The sequence below is a fragment of the Biomphalaria glabrata genome, chromosome 18 (genome assembly GCF_947242115.1).
Source record: "Biomphalaria glabrata chromosome 18, xgBioGlab47.1, whole genome shotgun sequence".
Taxonomy (NCBI): Eukaryota; Metazoa; Mollusca; class Gastropoda; family Planorbidae; genus Biomphalaria; species Biomphalaria glabrata.
Genome location: NC_074728.1, coordinates 21,810,733 through 21,832,381, shown reverse-complemented (window position 1 = coordinate 21,832,381; position 21,649 = coordinate 21,810,733). Strand labels below are relative to the sequence as shown.

The window sequence follows — 21,649 nt, the reverse complement described above, 5'->3', positions numbered from 1 at the left end:
CAGATTTATAGGAAAATCAATACATTCTTTTTCGAAATACTTGTCTACCCACATTATTGACACCAAGAAAAGTTTGCAAGCTAACAGAAGAAAGTTTTTTAAAAAATTAAAATAAAAAACAAATAGCTGATTGGGCAGTTTTCTCTTTCTCTGTCTCTTTCTTCTTTCTCTAAGGCAGCTTCGTTTCTTTTGCTTTGCGAGAGGATCGTACCAGCACGCACAGTCTGTCTCCATGCTGTCCGGTCTTGGGCTATCTCCTTCTACGGTGTTCAAAATAAGGAGAACGTGGAAAAAATATGCGTTATCTCTGTATATATTATTCTCTACGTCACCCAACCATGCGGTACACCTCGCACGCACGCAGACTCTCTAACCCACAGTCGTTTACCCAAACCCACCCCATTTGGACAATTGGGTCTTTCAGGAAGTGTTCACTGGTCACTAAATAGCGCGTATACTACGCCGCGGGTCGACTAGTATATATATTTAATCTCCTACCTTGCAAGATAATGTCTTCAAATGGCGCTTCTAAAGAAACAAAGCAAACAAATAATTTAGTAAACATTTTTGTTTTCATAACTTTTAAAGTTCATCAGGAAAGTTCAAATAGCTGCTTATTTTTTAGGAGAGTCCATGATGGAAACATGTAAAGGGGTGGCAGTCTTTGGGATATAAATTTCTTTTATTTTTGTTATGTTAAGTTCCCCTTACAGACCTTGCGATCTATTTGGCAGATGATGTTAAGGTCATCTGTTTCTTCGGACAACGGTTAACGAGCAGGATGTAATGTGCCCAGCACAACCACCAACCGCCTTTACTTTCTCGAACTAAAGTCAGGCACCCATGAGGGTTGGGTGGACTCAGTTGCACCCTAACAATTTCAAAGTTAAAAAATCACACGCTCTTCACTGAGATTTGAACCCAGCAACTCATGTTCGCAAGCAAGTGTTTAACCACTCAGCCACCGCCACCCTCCTCATTTTTATAATAGGAATGTACCTTTATTTAAAACATGGTCGAGATAGTTTATTCAGGGTTAGGGTTAAGGTTAGAGATTAGAGGGAGAGGAAGGGGGACAGGAATTGTGGGATTCCTTTTTTTTTTCTCCATCAGTCAAATTTATTAATTATTTATTATTAATTATTATTTATTAAGTTAATCTAAAACATGACAAGCGAAACCAGGCGCATCCTAACGCATGTTTTTGTAAGATGTACTCCATATTAGCATTTGGTAGACGACAAGTTTATCTAAAGGGGAAGAACTCAGTCCTAAAGACTACATCACCACTAATTTACAAGTCATTTCCCTTATTTGATATCAAACAAAATAAATAAATTTACCTAAAAATTACCTAGTTGGTAACAATGAATTTCAATTTAACGTCCCTGATAGTGATTAGTTTGCCGCCTAGACTTAAATATATTATATCTAGACTGGAAATCGAAAACAAATACTTAAACGCGATTGATATATATATATATAGATTTTTATGTACGTAACCTTCTTTAAAACCGTAAGGGAAGTCGCCCCAATCAATCTTTTCTGTCTTAGAAAAGTAATGATTTTTAGTTTTCAAAGTTTAGAAATAATGCAAAATCATTTCTCGGATTTTCTTTAGAATGGGCTATTAATCACAGAACTATATATTCACGCAAATATATGAAACAAAGCCATTTCCTATTAGTTCCCATTGAGATGTTTCAAAAATCCTAGATCGAAATAATTCGTGTCTGTTGATTTTAATCATCTAATGTACACCTAAATAGATTGATTACCTAGATCTTTCTAGATTATGTATCTAAAAATTCCAAAATAATAATTATGAGACGAGAGTACTCTTATTTTTGATGTTCAATTACTAGTTCTAGATCAAAAAGTTAAGTTATGCTGTTACATAGATTAGGATTGAAAAAAAAAAAAGCAACAACTTTACTTCTTGTAACTATTTTATAAAACAACGCATTGTTTCAACTTTTTAATACATTTTCATGACTTTTTTTTTGTAGTGTTACAAGATCTCCATGTCCAGTCTAGATATACTAAATATAAGTCTATGGTTTGTCGTATAAACTCTCCAATATTTTCGGTAAATTTTAACATTCAAATATCTATATCCACTTAATATACAATGTTATGCAGAATTATTGTTTTTCTTACCTATATAGGTGGCTTCCAAATCTTCATCGATAAGGTTATCGTAGTCGTCATCTGTCAAGGAAAATCAAATAAGATAATGATAGAGAATGTTCATGGAGGTCTTGCTGGTCGAGTGGAAGTCGCTCTGGAGTGTCGTCCGGTGGGCTTGAGGGTCCCGAGTTCGAACCATGCCCATTGCCATCCACCCCGTCGTTCTTCGCGATGTTTGTGGTAGAGTGTGACTATCTTTCGAATTTGGAATTACACCCGAAATAACACGTAAGACAAATATTTTATGTAAGCTACTCCATTCATCTCTTATCGAGTTGTCTCATTAAAGTAACACTTTTTAAAAGAATATTGTTTGGCGAGTAAAATAAAATAAAATCTTCCAATTCGCGAAAAAGTGCATCTTCCAAACAATGTTCCGAGGTACATAGCGACATTGATCGAGACCAATCGTTATAGAAAGCCTCAATACTAACCTGCAACGTCACAGCTTTTGGGCAGTTTAGACCAATAGCTAGTAGCTAGTACAGACCTATGATGTGGAAACGAGCCATTGGTCTAACTGCCCACAGGTTGTGACGTTGCAGATCAGTGTTCAGGCCTTCTCTGACGATTGGTCTCGCATTGATTATAGTGTTGCTATCTTTCTATGCTCATTATGGCTAAGAAGCTACACCTGTTTTAAATCTTTATCTCCGTAATTATTTTCCAACGCCTGTAACATTTTTCTCATTTTCTACACTTGTATATTCTAACCTGCTATAAATGGATTTCAATACCATTTTTTTTTTGGTAATTAGAAAACGTTACTTTTCGTATAGAACTATTGGGAAAATGCATGCAGCTTATTATATAACATATAACAAGTTTATAAAGCCAAAAATTAATTAATTTAATGTTGTTAAATATGTTATGTCATCGTTAATTAGGAGAGAAAGAGTTAATAAGGTGTTTCCTTTAACTATAATGCCAAGATGGAGCCACTGTTGTTAATGAAAGCAACGAGGGAGACAACTCTAATTTTATTTGTAGTTTTTTTTTTTGTGGATGTTCCTTTTAAAACTAGAGATTATTACGTCCTTGCCCAAAGCTCCTAACACACTACTGGAGGCACGGTTCTGAGCGGTAAAGCGCTTGGCTTCCGAACAGGGGTATCGGGTTCGAATCCTGGTGAAGACTGGGATTTTTTTATTTCGGGATCTTCGGGCGCCTCTGAGTCCACCCAGCTCTAATGGGCACCTGACGTTAGTTGGGGAAAAATAAAGGCGGTTGGTAGTTGTGCTGGCCACATGATACCCTCGTTAACCGTAGGCCACAGAAACAGGTGACCTTTAAATCATCTGCTCTATAGACCACAAGGTCTAAAAGGGGAACTTTAACACACTACTAATGAGCCATCGAGCCTTCTCCTATTAGTAATATAGTATACCTAGGCCGTTGGCTATCTCTTCGTCTTTCTCGAAGTCACAGTCGTTGTCAATCTGATCTCCTGGCTCCATGGAAGTGTTTTCACACGAATAACCCTGAAAAAAAAAAACCAACATGAAGTAAATGTCTTCCTGGACCAGCCTAATCTTGTCCATTTGATTGGACTAAGTGTTGTAGGGTGTACGTGAGTGTTTATGAAGTAACGAAGAGAGAGGGAGAGCGGATAATTTTAGTTGTGTACTGAAGAGTTTCTGGTGAAGCCATGAGGTGGCCTTGTGTAATTCAAGTGAATTAAAAAAAAAAACTTGAGTGAAAGTTAAATAGAGTCTTAACAAAAGACAAGTACTTGTATTTATATTTTGCTTAAATCGTTTAAATTTTGTATGATACTTGTACCTTATTGTTTTTGTTTAGCGCTATTTCATGCTTTCAGTTTTCTCAATATGCTATGATCCTATCACTTGTCTGGACCAGCTGGTAACAATGGGGGTGGGGGCGGGAAAGGAGAAAGAAAGGAATACCTGGGTGGATTTCACCGTAATTAGTTTTAAAAGCATTTAAAAAACGGGGGGGGGGGGGGGGGAGAAAGGACCTGAATTTGAGCTCGAGGCTCACGCCTCCTCTGGCCGAAGTTAAAAAAAAGTAACCAATTAGTCAAATAATTATTGGTAATTAATAATTTTGTTTGACATTTGACATCAAAGAAGGGAAATTTTTTTCTCCATAGTTGAGAGATATAGTTGTAAATGCGGAATTATTCCCCTTATATAACCTTTTTTTTTTTTTTTTCTAAGTGTTTTAAAAATATTTTTCTTCTTTACTATCAAGTAGCTCTATATCTTCTAAAGACCTTAAGAAATCCAAGCGACTGGCTGAAGCTGACTTGTTGCCCCACTCTGTATACGTAGCATCCAAAGAACGTATCCCTCGTACATCGTATGCTTTTAGATTCCATGTCAAGGTGAAACTCTAGCTGGACCCAGTTCCTGGATCCCCAGAAGGCTATAGGTTCTGTGTTTTGAAAATAGCTGTTGGATAAGTTATATATTATATTATATTATATAATATTATATTATATTATATTATATTATATTATATTATATTATATTATATTATATTATATTATATTATATTATATTATATTATATTATATTATATTATATTATATTATATTATATTATATTATATTAAAAGAATATGGTTAAAATAAGGCATGCATTGAGTGAGCTTGTTTAATTATATTGAATCAATCATGCAATAATTTTTTTTACAAAGCTTAAACTAACTCGGGGAAGCTGTGGCTGAGTGGATTAGCGCTTGGCTTCCTAACCTGGGGTACTGGGTTCGAATCTAGGTGAAGACTGGGATTTTGAATTTCTGGATAGTTCGTCCATTGTGGTTCGATGATAACCACTTTTGTCATCCATGAGGCTGAGGGCATTGCACTGGGGTTTTGTGCCTCCTCGTGTGGTTGGTGAGACCTAAGTGAGCCAGGAATGTTCGGCTGCACACTGGGCAAGTTATTCCAGCTAGAGCTAGTGTCATTGGCCTTGCTTTTCTTCTTTGGTGCTTTTCTTCTGCCAGCGTTGTTCTCTTTTCCTTAGAAGTTTGTTTGCCAGTTTTCACAGCGCGACGATATATAGATATATATTGATATATATGAGAATTTTTAAAAAAGTAGTGTTTCTCAACCTAGGGGATCTGGGGGAGCGCTGTAAGTTCCCCAAGTGGGGTTCGGGACGAAGCCCTTACGATAAAAACGTTTTCTTGCATTCTCCACTGCAGAAACACATTCTCCTGACATCTACAGCTCATTATTCATCCCATTAAAAAGGACCTTTTTACTTGAAAAATATTCTAATATGAATTTACAGAACTACATTGCAAATACAACCGATTTGTTCCTAGAAAAGATAAGATACCCCCACATATTTAAATTGAGGTTTTGAGGATCGCCGCAGATAATAAAATAATTGAAAAATGTTTTTAAAAAAAAGCTCATTTGTAAGTGATACATTTTGTTCAATAGGCCTGTTTGTAAGTTGCTTTGTTACAGATCTATAATTCAAAGCTCTAATCAAACAAATTTCGGAAGTGGGAGGAGAAATTAAGTGGGCCAATTAGATTCTACTCAAATTTTTTTTTCATATTTTTAGGATTTAAATATAAATTGTGAGTTATAGTCCCAAATTTTATTTAACTAGAAAAATATCAGTATGAGTAAAGGAAATAGTCGACTAGTAAAAGAATATTTAGGTTCAGAACTCATCTCAATTACTCAATGAATATTTAGGTTCAGAACTCATCTCAATTACTCAATGAATATTTAGGTTCAGAACTCATCTCAATTACTCAATGAATATTTAGGTTCAGAACTCATCTCAATTACTCAATGAATATTTAGGTTCAGAACTCATCTCAATTACTCAATGAATATTTAGGTTCAGAACTCATCTCAATTACTCAATGAATATTTAGGTTCAGAACTCATCTCAATTACTCAATGAATATTTAGGTTCAGAACTCATCTCAATTACTCAATGAATATTTAGGTTCAGAACTCATCTCAATTACTCAATGAATATTTAGGTTCAGAACTCATCTCAATTACTCAATGAATATTTAGGTTCAGAACTCATCTCAATTACTCAATGAATATTTAGGTTCAGAACTCATCTCAATTACTCAATGAATATTTAGGTTCAGAACTCATCTCAATTACTCAATGAATATTTAGGTTCAGAACTCATCTCAATTACTCAATGAATATTTAGGTTCAGAACTCATCTCAATTACTCAATGAATATTTAGGTTCAGAACTCATCTCAATTACTCAATGAATATTTAGGTTCAGAACTCATCTCAATTACTCAATGAATATTTAGGTTCAGAACTCATCTCAATTACTCAATGAATATTTAGGTTCAGAACTCATCTCAATTACTCAATGAATATTTAGGTTCAGAACTCATCTCAATTACTCAATGAATATTTAGGTTCAGAACTCATCTCAATTACTCAATGAATATTTAGGTTCAGAACTCATCTCAATTACTCAATGAATATTTAGGTTCAGAACTCATCTCAATTACTCAATGAATATTTAGGTTCAGAACTCATCTCAATTACTCAATGAATATTTAGGTTCAGAACTCATCTCAATTACTCAATGAATATTTAGGTTCAGAACTCATCTCAATTACTCAATGAATATTTAGGTTCAGAACTCATCTCAATTACTCAATGAATATTTAGGTTCAGAACTCATCTCAATTACTCAATGAATATTTAGGTTCAGAACTCATCTCAATTACTCAATGAATATTTAGGTTCAGAACTCATCTCAATTACTCAATGAATATTTAGGTTCAGAACTCATCTCAATTACTCAATGAATATTTAGGTTCAGAACTCATCTCAATTACTCAATGAATATTTAGGTTCAGAACTCATCTCAATTACTCAATGAATATTTAGGTTCAGAACTCATCTCAATTACTCAATGAATATTTAGGTTCAGAACTCATCTCAATTACTCAATGAATATTTAGGTTCAGAACTCATCTCAATTACTCAATGAATATTTAGGTTCAGAACTCATCTCAATTACTCAATGAATATTTAGGTTCAGAACTCATCTCAATTACTCAATGAATATTTAGGTTCAGAACTCATCTCAATTACTCAATTAACCGTTGGCCAAAGAAACAGATGAACTTAACATCCTCAGCCCTATAGACGGCGAGTTCTGAATGGGGACCTTTACTTTTTACTTGTATTGACTCACTCTGTCGGTCTGTCTTTCTGTTTGTCTGGTAACAAATTTGAACACGTTATTTATTATTAGTTTTGGAAGACAGAGAAAGGCAATAAAGACTTTAATCATAGAAAGTGAGAGAAAAGAAATACATAAACAAAATAAACTTGAAAAATCCTTTTTTTTAAATTCTACAAAGACAATACCTCCCCAATTAAACGTATAGGGCGATGGTTTTTCTCTTAATAACTAATGAATGTTAGATTAAAAAAAATTTTCCCCTGAGAGAGAATCCTGGTTTTAGCGAATGTATAGATCTACTCAACTTTATCACATTCCATAGGCCATAGATTCAGAAGACTGGACATTAATTTATTAAAGTCTTGAATCTAGAGTGTTTTGTATTGTTACCTGGCTAATGCATCGGTACATCACATTTTTACACGAGTAACATGAAACTAGAGGCTCACAACTCGACATTCCCTAATTGTACTCACTCGTCCAGGTTGTAGTCATTGAATGTCAGCTGCTTCCACTCCTGCTCACGTACGACGATTAACAAGTAGTACTGTGTTGGGGCGAACGAAACCATCCTTTCAAATAGACAAGGATTAGTTTAGTGAACCATCCACTGGAATAAGCACTGTGATTACTGGATTGTACGTAGTAGTGTAGTTCAGTGATGCCTAACCTAATTCAACCTGCGGGCCAATTTAATTTCCAACCATTCGTGTTGCGGGCCACGTGACAGAAAAGGTAAAAAAAGCAAATGAAAAGATATTGTCCTAAAACAATTTTGATAGAAAGCTGTGGATCTAGTACTTACAACTTACTTTACTAACATTAATTAAAAGCATATCTGAAAGATAACTTTTTTTCTTGACGTCAGAAAATGGCTTTCTCTATGTAAAATGTGAGCAAAATTATAGCTATCTAACCACCGACTCATTTTCTTGTCTTTTTTGGTAAATATTCCCATCAATCGTCCTATTTCTTGGCGTAGTTTAAAAATCTTTTTTTTTTTTTTTTACTGCTGCTCAAAGCAAGAATGCGTAATATTTGTTTTATAATGCCGTTTATATATGTATAAAAAAAGATCAAATCAAATTTTTTTGACTTATTATCATGTTAAAATAAAATATAAAATTAAATGATCTGTTCATTTTTCCTGGTAGATTCTAAATTCCACATTTAGTTTCTTCAACTCATAAAAGTACAAATGTTAAAGGTCATAGTACCAATCTAACAGAGTGCCCTAACGTAGGTAAGACACATCTTTCAACATTTTTATTTTGGAAGGGGGTGGGGTAGATTTCTACTCTTTATGCCGACGTTTCTGCGGGCCGGATGGAACCACGTCGCGGGCCGAAAATGGCCCGCGGGCCGTATTTTGGGCATTACTGGTGTAGATAGTCAGCTAATAGAATCTGGGCTGTGAGGTAGGAATATTTCTATATTTATTTTATTGTGATTTCTTCTTTATCTAGCCCGCTTTTTGCTGCGAAGCTGTGAGCTCTTTTGTCAAATAGACAAGAAATACTTTTAGTAAATCATCCACTAGAATAATCACTGACATAATTGGATAGTTCGTAGTAGAGGAAATACTTAGCTAATAGAATCTGAGTTGTGAGGTAAGAATATTTCTATATTTATTTGCTGTGATTTTTTCTTCTTCTTTTTTGCTGCTGAGCTGTGAGCTCTTTTGCAAACTGTGCCAAGGAAACATAGTCTGCTGTTCTTTTCAGTTGCTTAGCAAAGAGTTGGTTATGGTGGGCTGTAGTGGTAGTAGGGTCTGCCTAAGGTGGGTCTCCCAGCTCCGAGACTAGGATTAGGAAGTGGCGTTCAAAGAGGATATGGTTTACGGTTTCATTGTTATAATCTTTTTTTGCTTTTTAAAGTGAGGTTATGGTACTTCATATTGTTGATAGTGGCCTGAGAGTTACAATTTATGGTATAAGTTTTGTAGAAGGTAGTTTCATAGTTTGTATACGACCTAAACGTTCAGCACATGACGGTTTTAATTACAGTTATTCTGGTTGTCTTATTAATATCTATCAACTCAGGCGCCATTTCGCCTTCACTGGCCTAGAGGAAAGTAGCTGGCAGCAGATGGCCTCTGAAAAAGACAGTTGGCGAGTTCTCACAAAGGCTGCGGGACAAACGTTTGAGACTAAAAAAAAAAGTCATTATTGAAGACAGGCTCAGAAGACGGAAAGAAAACTTAAATAGACCTCCAGCGGACAACGGCTTTGTCTGCAAGAAATGCGGCAAAATATGCAGGTCGAAACTGGGTTTGAGTAGTCATGTGAAACACTGCACTCATCCTAAACTTCGGAATAGAAGACATTGCCATTATTTAATGTATATTTGTCAGTATCTTCATAAAATAGAGGAGATGATGTTAAGGCCACCTGTTTCTTTGGCCAACGATTAACGAGCTGGGTGTCATGTGGCCAACACCGCCTTTACTTTACCTTTACTTTCTTTAACAGTCAGGTACTCAATAGACTCAGGGTGGACAGGGCCACACCTTAAATATCCCGAAACTCCAGTCCCCATTTTTACAGAAATTCGGGACCCCAGGTTCGGGACCCCAGGTTCGGGACCCAAGGTTTGGGACCCCAGGTTTGGGACCCCAGGTTCGGGACCCCAGGTTTGGGACCCCAGGTTCGGGACCCCCAGGTTCGGGACCCCAGGTTCGGGACCCCCAGGTTCGGAACCCCAGGTTCGGGACCCCATGTTCGGGACCCCCAGGTTCAGAAACCTAGCAGTCAGTTACTTAGCTATCGCGCCTCTTTGGATGAATGAATCTGGAAGAAACGGCTGGAGAAATCTGAAAGACATCCACTTTACATAAGGTAGGAAGAAATAATTTCTACATCCTCCACTTACCCCCATGTATATTTGTTATAGAACAGCGCTGTGGGTACAACGATGACCAGCGCAATACCTGTCATGTTCAGGTCGCACGGGTGGCGCTGTACGTAAAACACTTGGACAGGCTTTGAGCTTTGTAGAACACGAGGAAATTGAATCAAGGAAATCTACAATTTAAAACAAGAAAATATATTTAAAAAAACCTTTTAAAAAAATAACAAAAACAAAGCTTATAGTATACATAGTTACATCAATTACTTAGGATCTGCCATGTAATTGAATTTTTAATAGATCTACGCTAACCAAAAAAAAAAAAAAAAACATTTATAAAAAAAAAAAAAAGGGAAACGATATGAATTCGAATTCGTGACTCAAGCCTTCTCGGGCTTCTCAAGCCAACACATTAACCACTCTGCTAGTGGAGAGCGTATGAATATAGACGATTGTATAGTTATCTATTGTATCTTTAGTCCTATTTCTCACGTTGTCTTCACTAAAACTGTCACTTAAAAACTAACAAATAGATAGCCAAAAAACTTTCAATTTAAATAGGCGGTTTGCAGGCACAGTGGTTAGTGACTTGGTGGGGAGGGGCGGGGGACCTTAAGCTTAAGAATTTTTTATTTTTTTTTATAAATACAGTGGACAAAACTGGACATATTCCCCTCCCTTGGCAGCACACTCTCAAAAACGGAAAGATCGATAATGAAATGGACCTGCGTGTCGTCAAGGCCAGTGCGTCCTTTGGCAGACTGTCTAAAAATGCTTAGAAAAGGCGAGGTATCCCCACAAGCGCAAAACGAACCTAGTGGTCTATCGAGCTGTCATCCTCTTCACTTTGCTATATGATGCCTCAGAAACGTGGACAGGATATAGAAAACATGCAAAAAAAATGTGCAGCCGAACATGCCGGGCTCACATAGGTCTCATGAGGAAGCACATTACCCCAGTGCAAAGCTCTTGGCCCCCTGGATGGCATAATTGGTCATCATCGAACCAAGATGGACGAACTATACACCTATACATATATATGCGTAGATCTATTACAGATTACATGACTGATCCAAAATAATCAATGCAACTACACTTAATACAAGTTTTGTTTTTAGAAATAATTTTTATAAATATTTCTCTTTTTAACTATCTGTTTTACAGATGGTGCTTAATTTAGGGCACTTACATAGATGACGTCCCGAAGCACATAGATGACATCCCCACTTACATAAATGATGTCCCCACTTACATAGATGACGTCCCTACTTACATAAATGATGTCCCTACTTACATAAATGACGTCCCAACTTACATAGATGATGTCCCTACTTACATAAATGACGCCCCAACTTACATAAATGACGTCCCCACTTACATAAATGACGTCTCCATATACATAAATGACGTCTCCACATATATAAATGACGTCTCCACATACATAAATGACCTTTCCTCATACGTAAATGACGTCTCCACTTACATAAATGACGTCTCCACTTATATAAATGACGTCTCCAAATCAATAATTGGCGTCTCCACATACATAAATGACGTCTCCACTTACATAAATGACGTCTCCACTTATATAAATCACGTCTCCACATCCATAAATGACGTCCCTACTTACATAAATGACGTCTCCGCATACATAAATGACGTCTCCACTTACATAAATGACGTCTCCACTTACATAAACCACGTCCCCACATACATAAATGACGTCCCCACTTACATAAATAACGTCTCCGCTTACATAAATGACGTCTTCATTTACATAAATAACGTCTCCACTTACATAAATGACGTTTTCACTTACATAAATGACGTCTTCACTTACATAAATTACGTTACCACTTACATAAATGACGTCTTCACTTACATAAATGACGTGCACACTTACATAGATGACGCCCTCTGCCTTGTCTATCGTGTACTCCTCCACCTTGTTGTTGCTGTCGTTTGTATACACCATCAACCTGGTGTCGTTGGACACGGCCTGCACGGCTACCTCCACGTAGGGAGTGCTACCCTGGCTGAAGAACAGCAAGTAGTGCCTCCCGAACGTAGTCGTAGGAAACATCATCTCTGTAGAAGGGAAATAACAAGGCTAGTCTTCGACCTACATCATCTCTGTAGAAGGGAAATAACAAGGCTAGTCTTCGACCTACATCATCTCTGTAGAAGGGAAATAACAAGGCTAGTCTTCGACCTACATCATCTCTGTAGAAGGGAAATAACAAGCCTAGTCTTCGACCTACATTATCTCTGTAGAAGGGAAAGAACAAGGCTAGTCTTCGACCTACATCATCTCTGTAGAAGGGAAATAACAAGGCTAGTCTTCGACCTACATCATCTCTGTAGAAGGGAAATAACAAGGCTAGTCTTCGACCTACATCATCTCTGTAGAAGGGAAATAACAAGCCTAGTCTTCGACCTACATCATCTCTGTAGAAGGGAAATAACAAGCCTAGTCTTCGACCTACATTATCTCTGTAGAAGGGAAATAACAAGGCTAGTCTTCGACCTACATCATCTCTGTAGAAGGGAAATAACAAGGCTAGTCTTCGACCTACATCATCTCTGTAGAAGGGAAATAACAAGGCTAGTCTTCGACCTACATCATCTCTGTAGAAGGGAAATAACAAGGCTAGTCTTCGACCTACATCATCTCTGTAGAAGGGAAATAACAAGCCTAGTCTTCGACCTACATCATCTCTGTAGAAGGGAAATAACAAGGCTAGTCTTCGACCTACATCATCTCTGTAGAAGGGAAATAACAAGGCTAGTCTTCGACCTACATCATCTCTGTAGAAGGGAAATAACAAGCCTAGTATTCGACCTACATCATCTCTGTAGAAGGGAAATAACAAGCCTAGTATTCGACCTACATATTTTGCCACAGAAGGGAAATCACAAGGATAGTTTTCGAACTACATACTTTATCACAGAAGGGAAATAACAAGGCTAGTCTTCGACCTACATATTTTGCCACAGAAGGGAAATAACAAGGCTACTCTTCGACCTACATATTTTGCCACAGAGGTCTGTCTGGTTGCTTAGGCGACTCTAGCCCTCTCAGTGACAGACTGAGGTGCACAGACACAGCCCACCCAGTAGCGTTATCATCTGTCTACTGTTATAAATTCTGGTTAGCACGAGGCCTTGACCTGACCAAAGACCCTGCTAGCTAACATAAACCATAGAAAAAAAACAACTTTTGTAAATACAAAGCTAATCAAAGAGAAAGAGCGGCAAATTACCAGGATATATCCATAAATGATAGGGTTTAATTTCTTTTCTGTTTTATAAAATAACATTAATTAATTACTTATTATTGATTAGGTAATTAGATAATTGGTTAATTTTTTGATTTGATTCGTATATAGTCATCGCCTATGAAGAATTATGCAAAATTTCAACTTGTTCCAAGAATTTGAAGTGGGAGAAGAAAACGTGTCCAAACGTAATAAGGGGATTAAATCCATATATACAGCCACATCTCTCGTTAAGAAGAATTTATTCACCATATTTGGATATCAAACAAAATAATAAATTACCAATAATCTATTAACTGACCTTAACGTACGTCATCTGCCCTAAAAATCGCAAGGTCTGAAAGGGGAATTTTAAACTTTTTTTTTATTGATTCATGTCTTGTTGAGTTCAATGAATAATTGTGAAAATGTTTCAACTTGATTCGAGAATGGGAAATGGTAGAAAAACATGTTGAAACCTTTTACCAGACAGACAGAAAGACATACAGACAGAGTGAGTTGATAAAAGCTTAATAAAAATAAACCACCTCGTTCGACCTTTGACATTCGCCAGTGTGAATTGTCTTTAAAATTTTAGTTTAAATTTTATACAAAAATGTTTTATTTAGCAACTCTTAAATTCTTATAAAAGTCTACCAGTGATAATCTCTTAAAATACAGGCAGGTACTAATGTCAATATTTAAACTCACCTTGAGTGACGTCATTCTCCTTGTCTGTATTGCTGGTGTTGCTACACTCGACTGACGTAATCTGGGCAAAACATTCACCGCTTATTACGCCAACGGGTAGTTCTGAAATTACTTTTGTACCTTAAGGTGAGAATACATCATATATTATTTTACAATTACATAAATATATATTTCACGTGATGTAAGCGTATAAGTCTTAAGAGAAGTGCACACAAGAAGTGGAAACAATCGTAGACCATCAGTCAATACGTTTCAAGCTTCATGTTAAGTTTACGTATGCGAATATATTATTCAAGTCAATCTATATTTTGTTGCAATTGTGTGTTCAATGTTTTTATAATTTCTACTTAAGACTGATGCGCTCCCTGGTCACGACTAAATTCTTATATGCTTGAGAACGCTAACTTCAGAACTAGAGAGGAGGATCTTAGCAATGGAGTTGTGATGCTACAGAAAGATTTCAGGTATCAATTACACAAATCGGATCAAAAGTGAATGTATAATGAATATGTATAATAAAGCTATTGGACCTCACTAAGACCTTCTAAATACTGTAAATGCCGTAAGCTTTTACTCTATGGCCATATCACAAGGTCCTCAGGGCTTATAAAGACCTTTCTCTAGAAAAACGAAGAAGAGACAGACAGACCAAAGCGCTGGGAAGACAACATAACAGAACGGATGAGAAAAGAAATTTTATCAAAGGCAAAAGGCAGAGAGGAATGGAGAAAGACGGTCAACAGATCTTGTGTGGTGCCCAAACGGTCATATAGACTAACGATTCTTCTTCTTCTTCTAACCAGCATTTTGCTGCTGGGCTGTAAGCTCTTGTGCTGGACCAAGGGAGAGGTGAAGCTAAAGGTGAAGGTGAAGGTGAAGCTGAAGGTGAAGGTGTTTAACAATTGCTTTTATTCAGCGTATCTCTCAAGTTCAGTGCACTCTGGTCCAGACTCGTTTCTGGTCCAGTGGGTGGGGTGGGGTGGAGTTGGAAGTTGGTAGTTTCCATGTCGTCCTTAGAAGCCCAACAAATCTAACTTAGCGTAACTTAGCCACATCTGTGTAACTTAGCCACATCTGTGTAACATAGCCACAACTGTGTAACAGCCAGATCAGTGTAACATAGCCACATCTGTGTAACTTAGCCAGACCTGTGTAACTTAGCCACATCTGTGTAACTTAGCCACATCTGTGTAACATAGCCACATCTGTGTAACATAGCCACATCTGCGTAACTTAGCCACACCTGTGTAACTTAGCCACACCTGTGTAACTTAGCCACATCTGCGTAACTTAGCCACACCTGTGTAACTTAGTCACACCTGTGTAATTTAGCCACACCTGTGGAACTTAGCCACATCTGTGTAACTTACTTAGCCACATCTGTGTAACGTAGCCACATCTGTGTAACTTAGCCACATCTGTGTAACTTAGCCACACCTGTGTAACTTAGCCACACCTGTGTAACTTAGCCACATCTGCGTAACTTAGCCACACCTGTGTAACTTAGCCACACCTGTGTAATTTAGCCACACCTGTGGAACTTAGCAACATCTGTGTAACTTAGCCACATCTGTGTAACTTACTTAGCCACATCTGTGTAACTTAGCCACATCTGTGTAACTTAGCCACATCTGTGTAACTTAGCCACATCTGTGTAACTTAGCCACACCTGTGTAACTTAGCCACACCTGTGTAACTTAGCCACACCTGTGTAGCTTAGCCACACCTGTGTAACGTAGCCACACCTGTGTAACTTAGCCACATCTGTGTAATTTAGCCACATCTGTGTAACTTAGCCACATCTGTGTAACTTAGCTAGATCTGTGTAACTTAGACACACCTGTGTAACTTAGCCACATCTGTGTAACTTAGCCACATCTGTGTAACTTAGCCACATCTGTGTAACTTAGCCACACCTGTGTAACTTAGCCACATCTGTATATGCTTTATCTTATTACGCTGTTACGTGTCCCACTTGACACTGTATCTCATAGTAACCCGAACTCGAGTCTCCTGGATAAGTAGCCATGCGGTTTGTCCACACAACCACACAAGCAAAAATCTAATACAGTCAAGGGAGAATTTCATATGAACACATCCCACACACGTAAAATAATCTTATTTGGTGGGCATTAATCTGGTTAATCCGGTAATCTTACCTGTGAAGTGGATTGTACCTTGAGAAGCATCCGAGCAGGTTGACAACACAAGGACCTGCTCTCTGAAAGATAAAAGTTTCATTCAATCGATATGTAAAACTGTTTTTTTTTTCCAGGCTTTCTTTTGTGCATTTTGTTTATCAACTCTGTCTTGTCTGTCTGTTTGTCTGTCTGTCTGGTGCCAACATGACATTTTCAGCCGTATTACCTTATTTAAGCGATAACTAAAACAAAAAATTAAAGTTGCTTCAGTTTGATTGAAGTTTATAAGTGTTGCTTTTATTTTTATATAAATCTAATACATGTTAAATCTAGATTCTAGAAGTAGAAGTCACTGGTTCGATAAAATACAATAAATTGTTGTTTTTTTTTTGTTTATTTATTATTTATAAAATTATGATTGAAGTCTAATAATCGTCTCTTTCTAAAAAAAATAATTTTAAAAAGTTTTTCTTGTTTCTTCTTTGTTTATTTTTGTGTTTTTTTCTCTCCCCCCCCCCCTCGTTATCACAGAAACTGGTGCTCTTTGCATTATCTGTCTTATAGATCGCAAAGTCTGAAAGGCAGGGGCGTAGCTAAGAAATTTTCCATCATTTAGAGCTGGGTGGACTCAGGTGTCTAAAGATCCCGAAATTATAAATCCTAGTCTTCATCAGGATTCGAACCTGGGACCCTCTGCTCAGAAGCTTAGTGCTTTACCGCTCAGCCACCGCGCCTCCTTCATTATGTATACAGAAACTAAAACAACACAGTACGATTACTTCCCTTTGTTATTTTTTTTCATTTGGACTTTCACATTGTTAGTCTAAACAATCTGTATATATAATTCTCTACGTCACCCAACCATGCGGGGCACCACGCACGCACGCCACTCTATAACCCTCGATGAAAAAGTTATGGAAAGATAACTCTTTTATTTCTTCAAGTCGGACTATAGTTACCCGACGTAGCTTTCGCGGAGACATAGAAGGGGGGAGAGCAAGTCTCTACGTCGCCCAACTGGCCCAACTATGCAGGATACAACACACGCACGCCAACTCTCTAACCCTCCTCATGCACCCTTCCGCCCGCCCCGCGCATTCCTCGCTTTCCACAGTCATTTGCCCAAACCCGACCCATTTGGACAACTGTGTCTTTCAGGAAGTGTTCACCCGTCACTAAGAAGCGGCGAAGGCTACGCCGCGGGTTGGCTAGTTCATGACTATTTTATCAGATCGAGACTTTCTACGTAAAACCATTTTTCTTACATTTCCTGTACAATCCACTCCAGAAATGCCACGTTTTCAGAAAAGATTATTGTGTTTACGTTGTTTGATAGGCTGGACCAATCATAGGGACCGTGTCCTTGGAAATAGATCTGGACCTTGTTTTGAGCATCTATTGAAATGATGTGTAAGTAGAACTCGGGTCTGTTAAGCAAGGAAATTAAATAACTAATAATGTTGGCTGAAGCATTGTTTAAAGGAATACAAACAAAATAATCTAAGTAAAATAACCGCCGAAATATCTACTATATATCTCAATACTGCAGTAATACATTCTCCCTTTTTTCTAAATAAATCAAAGTTAATTAATTACAACAAATTTATTAACTAGTTGGTTAATTTTTTTTGTTCATTAATGTATTGTCGTCGACTTTGAATATTTAGGCGACATTTCAACTTGATCAGAGAATGGGGAAGTGGGAGGAAAAAAAAACGTGTACAAAACGTAAAAAGAGTAAATAACTCTGGAGATAAAGCCACATCTCTAAACAAGTAGCATTTACTTCACTTTCTTCCATACCAATAATATATATAATTACCAATAATTTATAAATTAAATGGTAACATTTTTTTTATTTATTCATTCATGTTTTGTTAGTACAACAAATAATTGTCTAAAGCGTCCACTTGATCCGAGAATGGGTGTAGGGTATATACGTGTGTGAAAATTGTTCCAGACGGACACACAGACAGACACGGGATGCTGAGTGAAGCCTGGAATATACCTTAACCTACCTACCCAACAGCCTGGCTACCTACCCACCTTCCTATCTACCTACCCACCTACCTATCTTTCCTTAACAACAGACCTACCAACCTGTCTACCTACCTACCCAAGCGTCAGTATAAGGTAAGAGCGGCCCCAGAAAGAAGCTGGTAGCACTTGATACATGTCCAGCTGGGTCTGGGCGACCATAAGCAGGATACTCAGGCCAAACCTCATTCGTCCTTGAAACTTGAGGCAGTGGCAAACTTTGTGTTTAGCTGTATTGTTGTTTAACCTGCAAGTATTTGTGTTTAACTGTATTGTTGTTTAACCTGCAAGCAATTGTGTTTAACTGTATTGTTGTTTAATCTGCAAGTATTTGTGTTTAACTGTATTGTTGTTTAACCTGCAAGCAATTGTGTTTAACTGTATTGTTGTTTAATCTGCAAGTATTTGTGTTTAACTGTATTGTTGTTTAACCTGCAAGCAATTGTGTTTAACTGTATTGTTGTTTAATCTGCAAGTATTTGTGTTTAACTGTATTGTTGTTTAACCTGCAAGTATTTGTGTTTAACTGTATTGTTGTTTAATCTGCAAGTATTTGTGTCTAACCGTATTGTTGTTTAACCTGCAAGCAATTGTGTTTAACTGTATTGTTGTTTAATCTGCAAGCAATTGTGTTTAACTGTATTGTTGTTTAATCTGCAAGTATTTGTGTTTAACTGTATTGTTGTTTAACCTGCAAGTATTTGTGTCTAACTCTATTGTTGTTTAACCTGCAAGTATTTGTGTCTAACTGTATTGTTGTTTAACCTGCAAATATTTGTGTCTAACTGTATTGTTGTTTAACATGCAAGTATTTGTGTCTAACTGTATTGTTGTTTAACATGCAAGTATTTCAAAAATCAATTTTACGCACCTTCTTTTACTTCTACTGTTGACTCTTGATAGTGTGGCACACTTCATCATACGACACACTTCGTTGGACAACACACTTCGTAATACGACACACTTTATAATACGACACACTTTATAATACGACACACCTCATAACACGATACATTTTATAAGACGACACACTTTATAGTACGACGCTTTTCGTAATACGACAAACTTTATAAGACGACACACTTCATAATACGACAAACTTCATAATACAACACACTTAATAATACGACAAACTTCATAATAAGGCACACTTCATAATACGGCACACTTCATAATACGACACACCTTATTATGCGCCACACTTTATAATACGGCACACTTTATAAATACGACACACTTTATAATACGACACACTTTATAAATACATCACACTTTATAATACGGCACACTTTATAATACGACACACTTCATAATACGCCACACTTCATAATACGTTTTACTTTATAATATCTCACACTTCATAATACGGCGCACTTAATAATATAGCATACATCATAATACGGCACACTTCATAATACGACACACTTCATAATCCGACAAACTTCATAATCCGACAAACTTCGTAATACGACAAACTTCGTAATACGACACATTTTATAATCCGACACATTTCATAATCCGACATTCTTCATAATCCGACACAATTCATAATACGACACACTTCATAGTACAACACACTTCATAATACGACACACTTCATAATGACATTTCCTAATACGACACCCTCAGTATTCCAACGTGGTGCCGATGTAAATTACTGGAATCAATATATACTATACTACATATAGGTTGCATCTGTCAGTACTCTCAAAATTTAAACTCCATGGCCATATCACAAGAGTCTAGGGGTTAGCAAACACCTTCCTTCAGGGAACAATACCAGGGGAAAAAGACAGAGAAAGCAATGGATAGACAACATAAAAGAATAGACGGGGCTGTCACTGAAAGAGATTCTATCAAAGGCAAAAGGCAGAGAGGAATGGAGAAAGACGGTCAACAGATCTCGTGTGGTACCCCAACGGTCCAACAGACTAAGAAATATGGGATGGTAGGGATAGTACGTCTATTTTTAGAATGTAGATCCCAGGCTTCAACTGTAATTTAGTACAGCATTTGAAATCTGAAATCTCTAGTTTTGTACTTTTTTTTTAAATCACTACATTTTTTAAAAAATCACTACATTTTTAAAAAAATCACTACATTTTTTAAAAAATCACTACATTTTTTAAAAAATCACTACATTTTTAAAAAAATCACTACATTTTTTAAAAAATCACTACATTTTTTCTTTCCGTGTCTTATATTAATATTATTTATTTTCTTATCTTATCTTACATAATACAGACGTTACTTCAAAAAAGAAGATGATTACTTCCGACGCGTCATGCATTTAGTCATGCATGTTAACCAATGACCTAAAGCTAGCTCAGGCAACCGAGTCCATGCTCTAATAGCACTAGGGAAGAAGGAGCATTTATACTCATTTGTCTAAGCATATATCACATCAAAACTAATTTCTTGATATAATTACTAATCAATTCTTTGACGCACAGCTTACATGCGATTATCCGACGTTTTAGCAAACCGACACTCTCCGGCAGGGGCGTAGTTAGGGATTTTCCATCGTTTGGCGGCCCGAGGGGCTTGACCTCTTTGGGGGGCCCCTGCATTTTTGCGTAATATTTAATTTTTAATGTAAAAAACTTTCATTTGGGGGCCCCTTCAGTGGGGGCCCGGGGGGCGGGGGTTCTCGCCCTCCTCCCCCACCCTAGCTACGCCACTGCTCTCCGGACCATCAATTCTATCTATATATATATGTATCATCATTTCTTATGCTAGGATAGTCAGAAAGTACTTGTTATAGAAAGTGTGTGCTTCTACTGGCTGATGGGCGTATTTTGTTTACTAAAATATTCTCCAGTTAGAAGGAAAACTCAGAAAATAAAAATCCTGCAAACATAGCAAAGGCTTTGGGAGTTAAACCCGAGAAAAAAATCAGGAGCCCACGACCCTTAGGCAGCTTGCAGCACGCAGCGCTACACCCTGGCAGATTTCTGCGACGCCGCTGACCTCAAACTATATCGGCACCATTTTCAAACTTCCATGACCAAAGAGCTCTATGCTGAGATTTCTCTGTTGTAGCACGGCCAAGGTATCTAGTTACAATCATTTCACATTTTGTAATTTAATTCCTCTTTTTATATATTTATTCACTAGCTTAAAACAAAAATATTTATTAATAAAAGTTAAAATTTATGTATGAAATTGTTGAGCATGATTTGAGAAGTATGTATAATAAAAGTAACACGCCTGTAATGGTAAGTTGGACTAGCTATCTTGATACACCTCGTTGATCTTCTTACTTATCTACAAATCTATCTACTAGCTTATTGCCTAAATTA

The 21,649-nt window shown here is 37.0% G+C and overlaps 1 protein-coding gene across 1 annotated transcript in view; it reads right to left on the bottom strand.

Moving 5' to 3' along the window:
- Positions 1-21,649, bottom strand: part of LOC106078803 (uncharacterized) — a 29,740-nt gene that overhangs the window by 5,472 nt on the left and 2,619 nt on the right. Inside the window, exons 4-14 of the mRNA XM_056016672.1 lie at positions 18,427-18,594; positions 17,576-17,737; positions 16,329-16,390; positions 14,170-14,289; positions 12,105-12,289; positions 10,226-10,377; positions 7,831-7,926; positions 4,427-4,604; positions 3,578-3,671; positions 2,161-2,211; positions 499-528 (exon numbers count right to left, since the gene is read on the bottom strand). Coding sequence (XP_055872647.1) covers positions 499-528; positions 2,161-2,211; positions 3,578-3,671; positions 4,427-4,604; positions 7,831-7,926; positions 10,226-10,377; positions 12,105-12,289; positions 14,170-14,289; positions 16,329-16,390; positions 17,576-17,737; positions 18,427-18,594 — 1,298 coding nt within the window. The remainder of the gene's footprint in view (positions 1-498; positions 529-2,160; positions 2,212-3,577; positions 3,672-4,426; positions 4,605-7,830; positions 7,927-10,225; positions 10,378-12,104; positions 12,290-14,169; positions 14,290-16,328; positions 16,391-17,575; positions 17,738-18,426; positions 18,595-21,649) is intronic.